This window comes from Morone saxatilis, unplaced genomic scaffold (assembly GCF_004916995.1).
Source record: "Morone saxatilis isolate NCDOM2014 unplaced genomic scaffold, NCSU_SB_2.0 Contig12, whole genome shotgun sequence".
NCBI lineage: Eukaryota > Metazoa > Chordata > Actinopteri > Moronidae > Morone > Morone saxatilis.
Window position 1 is genome coordinate 23,385,769 of NW_023339674.1, and position 11,848 is coordinate 23,397,616.

The 11,848-nt window shown below is 40.0% G+C and overlaps 1 protein-coding gene across 3 annotated transcripts in view; it reads right to left on the reverse strand.

Moving 5' to 3' along the window:
- Positions 1 to 11,848, reverse strand: part of kif1aa (kinesin family member 1Aa) — a 40,116-nt gene that overhangs the window by 20,907 nt on the left and 7,361 nt on the right. For all 3 annotated transcript variants that reach the window (XM_035653694.1, XM_035653692.1, XM_035653693.1), the window contains exons 3-21: positions 8,812 to 8,885; positions 8,497 to 8,679; positions 8,312 to 8,377; positions 7,881 to 8,059; positions 7,476 to 7,587; positions 7,162 to 7,239; positions 6,952 to 7,014; positions 6,844 to 6,861; positions 6,671 to 6,749; positions 6,494 to 6,572; positions 6,068 to 6,210; positions 3,727 to 3,860; positions 2,809 to 2,888; positions 1,995 to 2,070; positions 1,280 to 1,359; positions 1,014 to 1,120; positions 839 to 919; positions 562 to 742; positions 183 to 255 (exon numbers count right to left, since the gene is read on the reverse strand). In XM_035653694.1, coding sequence (XP_035509587.1) covers positions 183 to 255; positions 562 to 742; positions 839 to 919; positions 1,014 to 1,120; positions 1,280 to 1,359; positions 1,995 to 2,070; positions 2,809 to 2,888; positions 3,727 to 3,860; positions 6,068 to 6,210; positions 6,494 to 6,572; positions 6,671 to 6,749; positions 6,844 to 6,861; positions 6,952 to 7,014; positions 7,162 to 7,239; positions 7,476 to 7,587; positions 7,881 to 8,059; positions 8,312 to 8,377; positions 8,497 to 8,679; positions 8,812 to 8,885 — 1,886 coding nt within the window. The remainder of the gene's footprint in view (positions 1 to 182; positions 256 to 561; positions 743 to 838; positions 920 to 1,013; positions 1,121 to 1,279; positions 1,360 to 1,994; positions 2,071 to 2,808; positions 2,889 to 3,726; positions 3,861 to 6,067; positions 6,211 to 6,493; positions 6,573 to 6,670; positions 6,750 to 6,843; positions 6,862 to 6,951; positions 7,015 to 7,161; positions 7,240 to 7,475; positions 7,588 to 7,880; positions 8,060 to 8,311; positions 8,378 to 8,496; positions 8,680 to 8,811; positions 8,886 to 11,848) is intronic.

Here is an 11,848-nt window from a genome sequence, read left to right on the forward strand (position 1 = left end):
TGAGCTACAGTAGCTCCTCTGTTGGATCGGACCACACGGGCCAGCCTCCACTCCCCAAAAATATATATTTTTTAAATATATCTATAGATATAGATACAAAATACCACTATTTTAGTTAAATATAATTTCCTTTGGCTTTAATGATTAATGTCAACAGCACACAAAGCTGTTAATTAACGTACCAGTCTTTGCTGCTCCAGAAGGTTATTGGCCTCCTCTCTTTCTTTGCGATACTGGTCCTCCAACTCCTGCAGCCTGAAGACACAAGTGAACAAAACAGGTGTAAGAGATGTCATGCACCACCTCAAAGGAAACACTACTCTGGCTTTTGCACCAGGGTCGCAAAGTTCCTGGAGCAGCATGCCATTTACTGCACACTGTGCTGCAGGCTCGTATATTGTAGCAGTTATTAATATTTCAATTAGTGTTACACTTCTTTCCTACTGGCTGTACCTGTATCTGTTGTTCCTGTCTACAATATGGTGATGAGACCCAATCTGCTTCCTACACAGGCTTTCTTGAAAAGTTAAAGTTGAATGGCTCACTATTTCCCCAAAGTACCTCTGTTCCATTTCCTGTTTCATGTCAATGCCCTGCTTCTCGAGCAGCTCCCTCTGGGCGAAGGCCCAGTCCACAGGCTCAACAGGGGTTTCGGCACATGGGGTCCTCTCCCTCTCAGCTCTGGCCTGCACAGGGTGGTTGAACCGGAACACATGGCTCTTCCCCAAGATGATGCGATTTCCTTTACGGGATAAAAAACATCTAAATGTGTTACACATACGTGTTGCTACTATGTATAAGGAAAGGTGAAATTCACGAAGCAAGAAAGCTTACTGACCCGATTTGAGGACCGTGGGCTCCGTCACTCTTTTGCCATTGACATATGTCTCAGCTCCTTCACAGGGCTCTAGGACAACTGCTGATAAAGAACAGAGAAGGCAATATGAGACCATGCCAATATTAAACTCTGGTGTACACAGTCAAGCCTGTGGAGTAAGACAAAGATCACCCACTTTCTCCCATTGGACCAGTCGAACTGGTAAAGGTGCAGTGCTCATCCTTGATGAAATGGCCGCTGAGTACTATATCCTGACGACTGCTGGCGTCTACACGTCCTACCCTAAAAAAGAGGAAATTTTTTTTTATGTCAGAACATGCAATGAAATAATGCATGCATTTAGCACCTAAATGAAATCTGAAGTTTAGGAAAGGAAGATAATCCCTCCACTCTACCATATTACCTTAATAATAGATCATAAAAGGACTGACAATATCTAACCTGGTGATCCCGTCTTTAATATAGTACAGCAGGCACTCAGACATCAGAGGATCCTCGTTGAGGTTCACTAGATGAGGTGTCTGACACAGAACAAGGAATCATTTATTAACTGTTTAAATTAGGAGAGCAATTTACAGAAATCATTCATTGCCCATATGTTATTTACAATATAACATATGCACACACTGCACATCAGAGAGCTGAAAAACAATCTCCCCCCGTTTCAAACACCAAATAATCAGCAATAGTTAAAACCATGCAGTCAAATTCACTCCCCGTAGCTTCACAGCATGTTTGTTTAATGTAGTCTCAGTCAAATGTTATGGGGCTGCAGGCCATAAATCACTGAAATGGGGGCACCGCCATTATCTTTTCCCCCATGTTTACACCAATTGCTGCCTTCAGGGTGTGTTTGAAGTGAGTAATGAAGCAGATTTTAGATAACACTTATGAAAAGAAAAAAGCCCTCGACTGATCTGCCTTGGCGAGACTTCTGTTGAAGTGAGACTCAGAGCACTCAAACAGCTTTAAACACTTCACAGCTACAAACCTCGTTGGGGGAAAACAGCCCGACTGTGTCGATAAACACAGCCTGGGGCATTCTAGGGCTATCGGAGGGCTTTGGGGTAAATAAACAAGCATTTAAGTTAATAATTTCAATGTTAAGAATTAGATGACTAAACTAAACTTTTGGAGATGTCTTATATCTTCTTACCTTCTTAGGCGAGAACACGCCAACTGTCCCACCATCTTCTCGCATTGCTACACCCATTTCTGCCAGCAAGGCCTCTCTGTGGATGGATGTCAGACTCATTATACCAAGTGGATACATGATTTGTCTTTACGTCAAGATGCCTCATTTATTAATATAGTTTATATGAGATAGTTTTGGACGGGGGGTTTCAGCACAAATGCAAAGTGGTCGTTGTCTTTACAAGTTCAAACTTCACAAAAAACAATTGTTTCTATTTTCTAAATACTCTATTAGTAGTTGCAACCTGGGGTCAAGAGGAATATGCATTCTATACTTAAACCTGTAAGTTATGGATTTTTATTTTATTTTAAAATAAATAGTTGTACAGACTAGAAAAACAGGATTATTAGCTGTATTAAAATACATTATATTCTACTGCTATATTAATGTTCAACAAAGACTGCACATGTACTGCTTTAAGATACATTAAAAGAGTATCCTTTGATATCACTTGTGTCTTTTTTCTTAAACCATTTTCGGTTGTAAGCATGTTGTCTCTCTGTGTTATTTTTCTACACCTTTTTCTTTTTTGGCTAGGACTCTTTCAAGAGAAAATATATATATATATTGGGGGCCTTTTTCTCTTTATTAGATAGGACAGCTTAATATAGAATGGAAAGAAGGTAGAGAGAGAGGGGATAACATAAAGCAAAGGGCCACAGGTCAGATTTGAACTCATGGCCACTACAGCAAGGGGCCCATAAAAGAAAAAAATACATTTCAAGAAGGATTTCATTACTAAAATGAAATAAAAATTGAATATTCTATATCTCACCTTTCCATTCTAATGGCTTCTGTCCTGCGAAGTTTCTCTTCCCAAGTCTCATTGAGTTCAGCAATGATTTTCTCTGTTTCCTGACATTAGACATGATAGCGGTAATTAAAGTAAAAGTCGTTTCAAGGATATGTTTTGTCTCTTTCTGTCAACAACTCCAATGAAAAGACCAAAACCCAAACTCACTTGATCCTACTAACAATATCTTTGTAGCCAAAGCCTGATATATCTTATTCCTGTGCGTTATTAAGCTCAAACACTGTTAAAACACACCAGTGAGCCACACTGTTGACATATGCTCCTTAATTAAGATGAATGTGGGCACTGTAGTTTACTTTGAGTCAATCCCACATATACTGTATAGTCCTGCTGTCATACTCACTACAGCATCAAATCCACAACTGAAACTAGTTTTCAACAAATGCACAATTTACTCCCGTTTGAGTGAACATTTGCAAAAAACTGCTTTATAAATGTATCAAGTCTTGTTTAAAAATGAAAGGGGGGAACAGCATGAGTCACAATGCCCCCAGATTGAGTTTGTTGTGCATTATTCTCCATCTCTACCCTCCACTTCCTTCCATCTTTCTACTGTCAATTCTCTAACACAGCCATAAAATGAGATTTATGACTTCGGTAAGAACAAATGGGTCAGTCTGGGGAATGAGTGGGAAACACACTAATAAATTGGTAGTTTTGGTCTTTTCATGCGATTTGTTGACAACAGCAAAAACATAGACTATCACCAGCCTTACACTTTAACTATTGAAATGGTTAAGAGTTAAAATGCTTTTATCTGTATATCTTCATGATGAGCATTGGTAATATCCAATATGTATACATGCAGTAAAATGACACTGTGTCAATGCAGAGTGTGGGTTTAAAGATTAACTGCACTGTATGTTATCCAGTGTTCACCTTCAGCCTCTCGATGGCCTCTTCGCTGCCTGGGCTGAACATGATGCGGTCATGCAGACTGGCAATGGATCCGGCGCGGCTGGACAAGGCTGTGATAGACGGAGAGGGACTCATCCCCGTCATGGCATTGGTCACTGTGGAGAGATCATCCCTTTGATTCACAGCTTGGCCTTTATTGTTATTGTTCTTGTAATCGGATACGTCTGTCGGGGCGGGAGGGGGGCATGGAGTGTGTACAGGAAGTGGGGTTGGGGTAATCGATAATAGGGAGTAGAGAAATGGAGAAACGCAAACAGAGAAGGAAGAGAAGAAAAGGGAGAATAGAAAAGAAAAAGAAAGAAGATATGTGGCCTGAAACAAGTCACAAAAAGTCACAAAGAGAAATTTGTCTTGCTACTATACAAGCGAGGGCAGCACCAGCAGAAAGCCACGCGGAGAGAGGACCAACTTAAAAGATGCAACAAGGAGGCCATCAAGCCATGACCAAAGAAAATGTAGCGATTATACAAAACTTCAAGCGAGCGTCATATGCAGGGAAATTCAAAATCAAAATGTTAAATATATAGTGTTCATCTGCAATTTTAGTTAAGCTAGTATGATGGCAGGAATTCTATTGCTCACTCCCTAAATTTGTCATTATATATGGAAAATAAAATACATAACCTAGGTCGCTATTAGTGCAGAGACATAATCACTCATTTATAATAGGGTTGTATTTCCTGCAGAGAACACTGGGAAGCCAGAACTCTCAATTAAGATTATTATCTAAAAGCACCAAGATACATTTAATGCTCAGTGTGCTTCTCTAAAATTAGCAATGTCAAAGAAATGACTGAAAGCAGAAATCCATCTCTCTGGCAGACAATCAGACACAGTGGTACGTTTGTCAGGATAGGATAGGAGTTTTAACAAGTCTGCCAACAGATCTGATTTCACTTCATGTTCCCGGCTTCCTGTTCAGTGCTTTATCTTGGCATAGTTGTAGCACCTCGAGGGCCTATGATAGATTCTACAAAATAAAGAATAGCAACCCTGTAGCTGCTGCTATGGCAACACAGAGCAATAAATTGGGAAAGTGTATCTCACCCATCCATCTGGACAGGCTGTTGCCCACCAAGATGGATCACACAATATTGCCTTCGCAGTGCAGTTAATGAAGTCATGTATTATATAGAGAGACAATAAAAATTTATGACATAAACTGAGATGGCTACTTCAAAGACCCACATTATGTAAGTAATTATACTGTCTCTGTGACTGAAGGCTGCATCATCATCTTATGATTTCTGTTATAGCTGCCAACAGGAGGCAATAGAGCCAGACAGACTGTACCAGGGGAATGGGGAGCTACACTTTCTACATCAGGGAAATTAAAGATTGAGATAAAACATAATTCTTTATGGGCCATAATCTTCCATATTGCATTGCTCTGATTTGTTGCTTCATGAACATTTAGCTCTGTTCCGCCAGTGCCACAGCTATAAAGACATACACAGATTTCTACAGCACCATGACATGGCACATACTGAGACCTGGACTATGTGCTATTTATACTGCATTAACTTGAGCTACTTGTATTTCAGTGCAACTCGCCTAAAACTTTCTGATCAATTCTTTATGATATTGTGGTGCTGCAGAGAACACAGAAAAGCTACTATTTATGCTCACAGTAAGCACCGGTGATGCTAAGCAGCAACAAGAGCAAAAGCAAGAGCCAGAAAACACACATTTCAAACCCTCTATGTCAGCACCAGATGCTCGATATGCTGGGAGAAGAGAAGATAAAGAGTGGCAGAAAAAAGAGAAAGAGAAAAAGAGACAGCGTAACACCTTTAGATAAAAATGTTCATGGATTTAAACATTCACTTATTATTTGCTGAACACCTAAGCAGAGCAGTCAACATAAATAAACATTAATTTGTCTCCACTGCTCTTAGTACAAGATATATAGCTTTGCATTTGAACTCATAATGAACTCCAGTTTGTAACACTGACTTTCTATTATATGCTAAACTATAAGCTTTCTCAACATGCTAGCTCCAAAAGCTAATGCTTGAAACCCTTCCCACACTGTTTCCAGTCTTGCTTGTTTTTCCCCCACAACTTGGGAGTAAACTGCACTTTGTTGCTATCTGTTCATCTCCATTCACGTCTTCCCATTGATTTTTCTGCGCTGGCTCTTAATTTACTTCATGTTCTATCTAAATGCACATCAACACACACAATGTTTGTGAGCACAGGGAGAACTTAAGTGCAGTGTGTGTGACGGGTGCTGTGTGGGCTGAGGTGAGACAGTATATCATTGAGAATAGTGTGCAGTCACTAATGAAAGGATACTTACTCTCAATGATGTCACCCAAGCCCTGGGCGTAGAGGAGATCTTTCAGGCGAGACACCTCCTCCTTCAGCTCGCGCACCAATCGGTTGTTGGGATCTTCATTGATTACAGCATTACAGCGAATCTGTTTGGCGCGGTCTGCGTACCTGTGGGTATATGGGAGGGATCATTGGGTATGCTGACACAGGGGAGGGAGCAGGCAAAAATGCACCCACACACATTCACAATCCCCCTGACATCACACATCCACACGATTCCGCAGCCTGGCACTGGTGAAGGGTGTTTGAAGTGTGAAAGTGATGCAAGCCGCTGAGGAAAATGTGTATTACACAACACTTTGGTCTCACTTGCATCCATATCCTTCAGAGCCACATTCAGCGAGTGTGGAAAGAAAAGGAAACAGTAAAAGATGTGTTGTCTGCTCAATACCTGAGGGTGCTGAGGGTCTCATCGTAGTTGATGTCAGCTGGACTCAAGGCTGCTACCATCGCGGTACGAGAATTCCCCCCTGACATAATGAAGAAAAACACTTTGGTTCAGTTTGTCGAGAAATAATGGATCAGTAAGAACATGAGCTTGACAAACATAGAAATATTGTGATCATACCCAAATTTTCTCTCAGTAGCCAGGTCAGAACTGAATCTCTGTAGGGAATGAAGCTCTCCACTTTCTTCTTCTTTTTATTCTGTGTGTCAAATTAAAACACAAAATTCCAATCTATGTATTTATGGTATTAAGGTAAAAAAATATTAAATATTAACAATATAACAATAAATTACCTTATTCGACCCAGAGTCCTAAAATGAATAAACAGAAAAATGTATACATTTATCCAAAATAACATCTGCTTTATCTTACGATGTACAATATGCAGATATAATACATACTTCTGCCAGAGCAGAGATGACTTTCCCCAGTGTAGTTAGAGATTTGTTGATATTTGCTCCTTCCTGTGAGCAAGAAGAACATAAATTATTGAAAGTAAACACACTGATTGATTGCTTTAATATGGATTTCATAGTGATAGTTTCCTATATAGACAAGGAAATGTGTTTTCAGATCTGTGTTGGAAGATGCAGTTAAGGAAAACATTTCACCTTAAGCCTGGTCCCTTTGGCTCCAGTAGAATCAGCCCTCTCACTGCCAGCCAGATCCACCAGACTTATTTTACTGACCTGAAACAAAACAGCCAGTAATTCAACTGCAACACATTAGCTGACAACAAAAAAGCTAAAGCTATTCATCTTTATCCCAGAGACATGTTACCTTAGCATTACAGCATGACCTTTAAGTAATCATTGATTTCCAATTTACGACAAGATTTTAATCAGCGTCATCAGTCAGCTCATAAATAAGGAGAGGCAACCGCTCAATGTTAAACAAGTTAATTCAGGACATGATCAAACTTTACCTTCTCAGAGGTGTTATCAGTCTCAGCATCATGACGTTTCTGAGTGAATATGATATTAAAGACAGCATGCGAGCGACTGCTTGTCTCATTCATGTTGGTGGCAGCCACAGTCCTGTACAGACAGTAAATACAACTTTATCAGTCTGTGCAGCAAGCCGTTTGTTTGGATGTCTTATAATGAATGTGCAAATAGGTACAGTATAAATAATAAGCTGAACTTTTGCATGTTCCTCCATTTTATCAGAAATGTCTTTGGTGTATTTGTGATGTTTAATTCAGGCCCTAACATAAACATAAACTCCTGGTACGTGACATGTATTTTTTACTATGCAAAAGACTCCGTGGCAAGAACCAAAAATGGTACACAGTACAACAACAGTGTGAATGAACAAACAGCTCCATCACCTGGCCTTGTTGCCAGAGTCCATCAGGTCCTGGATGTCATTGTAGGAAGTGACAGCCAGCTTAGACAGGTCCTCCACATAAGGCCCCATCAGAGGGTGTTCTCGAACACGCAGGTTGCCTTTATTTTTGGGGTTCAGTAAGTCCCGCACACGTTCACAGTAGATTTCCATGTAGCTTACCTGTTCAGATAAATAATATTAGTTTGAACATTCATAACATGTGTCAGATTCAGGTATACTGCATGTACAGTGTACCTGTATTTGTATTAATTGCATCAGTAATATTAGTGTTTGTGTCTACCTGCCCAGGTATTAGAAGCTAAATCTAGTGCATTACTCTCTTCTCTTTGTGTTAGATTGGTGTTTTTTGTACATGGTCCCTGACAAATAAACTGTAAACTAAACAGAATGACATGGGGTACCACTGCTTACCTCCACAGAGTAAGACATGCTGTTGTCTGCATTGTCATTTATCTTCGTGAAAAGATCTTCACACATCTGGGAAAAGAAAAACAACAACATTACTTCCACAGTTGTTACATTCATACAGAAATTCAAAATCATCTTTCTTTTGATTTATGATCAGCACACGTCAAGTAATCACAATAAGTCTGTACCAGGGGAATGATTCCTTGTTGATCTTTGACATCCTGTTTGCCCATCATGGTGTACGACTTGCCAGCGCCCGTCTGACCATAAGCAAAGATGCAGACGTTGTATCCTTCGAAGGCATGCAGCAACATTTCCTCTCCGATGTCTTTGTACACTAGCATCTGAGAGGCAAAATTGATGTCCTCGGGCTGTGTACAGAGATCAATAATCAGTCAAACGCAACAAAAGTGATGCATAGTATTGAAAAAGTGTGTGCGTTTGTGTGTGTTTGCTGGTGTGTCTGTACAACATTTGCGATGTGGGGGTGGAAAAAGAGTTACCGAGGTGTGGGACCAGTAGGAGTAATCAAAGTTGAAGCTCTTGTTGTCTTTGGCCTGCTTGGGGTTGATGATGGCTGAAAGACAGGACAAGGAACACGGGTCAGAGGGAGGGTGAGAGCAGCCCATGTGAAACTGTATCTGAGCTGAGTCGGTGTCATGTTGTGCTAATAGAGCTGAGAAGGCCTTAGACTTAGACCTAGACACTGAATACAAATATGTATAAATACATGTAAATATTTGCAGGTTTTGGTGAACTACTAGATGGACTCACTACTGACCAGTGGTCAACTGTCTTTTTGCTCTACTTGTTTGTGCGAGCGAAGAGTTTAGGTTTGATTTCAAGTTTCAACATTATGAATCAAACTCTAAGCATACAATGTATGTGAATGTATGTGACAACTGTGAGACTAGGAAATATCATTCACATCAAAAACTAGATTAAAAATCTGCAGTATAGCCCTGCTGGTGGCCCTGTGAGGCTGTAACACACATTACACACCAAAAATAACTAAATTGTTAAGTAAACTAACTATTTTGCTATTCTTACTTCCTTTCAAATGTACAGTTTGGCCTGATGGTGGTGCCAGATTAAAAGGCCACGTTGTTAGGTTTCTCTGTCTACCAGTGGCCATTTTAGGACCGCTCAGGCTTAGTTTGTCAGGCTCAGCTCATCTTTCAACAGTCTCAGTGTAAAACAACTCTCAGCCCTGAGCTGCACTTCATCAGGCTCAGTTGTCCCTTGTTAGCCATGAGAAAAACTCTTCTCTAATATTGTAATATTGATTCATAATCATAATCACACTGAGCTCAAAGAGGTCTCACAGACAGAGACACCCAGTTAGCCTTATTCTAATCCATATGTAGTCCTCACCCATGAGTTAAACTCTATGCTTCATATGCCTGGGGGACTCGAGAAGTTAAAGAGGAAAGGATGAAGAGAACTCACAAACATTGTGTCCCTTAACCATCACTGTACTTATACATACTCACATTCACATCCGTATACATATCTCCCATCACATACAAAGTACATCATTTATCTTCTCCCCTTTGTTAAGATTACATAGAATAGAATAAATTAGAATAGAATAGAAAATACTTTATTCATCCCCGAAGGGAAATTATAACGTCATAGCAGCTGAGTTAAGAGTAAAGGATTATTAAAAAGTCTTATTGCACTTGGAAGGAACGATCTCCTGTATCGTTCCTCAACTACTAGCAGCTGTGTGCGCGGTCCTGTAAACGCTCTGCTGCTGAACGGACTGCTTCTTAACCTAGCTTGAGCAGTAGTATGGAGGAGGCGGTGTGAAGAGAGAAATTTTTCCATGCATGCCAGCTGAATTCTCTGCTAAGAATCCTTGTATCCACCACACTCATCCACGCCGCGCGCACCCAGCATTCAATGCACACAACCAGAATCGGCCTTCTTGATGAGTTGAAGTTGTGTCTTTAATCAGTCGCAGTAAACACTAATCACTTTAAATAATACAAACCTTCTCTTGCCCTTCTTATTGATTCATGATGTTTTTGTATTTAACAATGAATCCCAGTCTAAACATTCTGGTTTGTCGATTTACTTCTCCAGGATGACCAACGATGACTCAAACAAATCTTCGTAGTTAAATTATGATCAAATCATTTCCTCTTGATATCTGAGCTAACCTGAGATTAGATACGTCTGCTTCGTGACCCAAACAACAAAATGGAGGTACTCATTCACTTTATGATTGATGACGCACATCTTCTTTTTAGTGAAGAGTGGCTGATATGGCTTGCTTGTGGCTAAAAAAAGCTGTACATTACCAGTACATACATCTGGAAAGGTTACACAGTATCTTATAATAGTATAGTATAGGACTGCTTTTTTCAAACAATGCCTAAAAGAAAACACCAGCTTTTTTGATACAATAATGATTTGTATTTCATATTAAATATAAATGGGATCAGACAAATGAGCCATGAGAAAGAATAATAACCTCAGTTTTCAACTGAAAAATCCACATGCAGCAACAGCAGTGAAGGTTTTGTAGGAAAATGTTTTCAGAAACAAATAAAGCCTTTGTAATGAGAAGCTAGGGCCTACTGCCAGTTTCTACTTGTGATTTAGAAATACATTTTACAATTACAATTTATATTGTGTAGTTAAACTCAAAATATTAGATATATACTGTAAATGCAAATTACTCTTGTTTTTTTCTAAAGGCATCTATCATTATTGAAATATTGAAATCAAGGAGTATTTGTGTGAATACTACAGCGCCTGGTAGCGTGCCCACTCAAGAACAACATATCTGGTGTGGTCTGGTGATACCAACTCTGAAAATGCTCCTCCCTCCTCCCAGAGCTCCAGACACCATTTTTTCTGCTAATGCAGATGCGGTCGATAATAGAGGAAAGAGCCCAGGGCTAAGTACACTCTCAAGTAAGTGTACACAGTGTTATTTCCTCTCTACACTGCTACTGTATTTCTAGCTATAAAATATAGGCCAGTGTGGCTGACTGGCGTTTCAGGTTTCAGGCCTCATTTACGGGGCATGATGTGTCCAGGTACTCTGGAAGACGGCCAAATATGAACACAGGTTCACTACAGTTTACACACAATGCTCTCTTTCATATCAGTAGTGTATTCTGTGCTTGTAATTGTCATAAAATACACAAGGTTTGCTGCTAACCACAGCTACAGAATCAATTGTATTAGTCAGCCAGAAATGTTTTCCATACTGCTCATTACCCCTTCTGTGCAGTGTCCTGCCACAAATGGTCTTTTACAGTGTCATTACATCAGATATTGTTAGAAATTCCAGTTAGAACTAAATATCTATTTAGAATTGGAACATTAATCAAGCAATAGTTAATAATCCCTCCACTAATGACAGTTGTGTATCAGTGATGGTTTTGAGGTCACCCTTGTTGCCTGTTCAAATGAAATCTGCTATTGTTGTCACGGCCCATCGGCCGTGATCCTGGCCTTCTGCATGCAACTGGTGGGCGTGGCCACTGGAGCTCCTGCACACCTCCACACCTGTGGCTCATCACT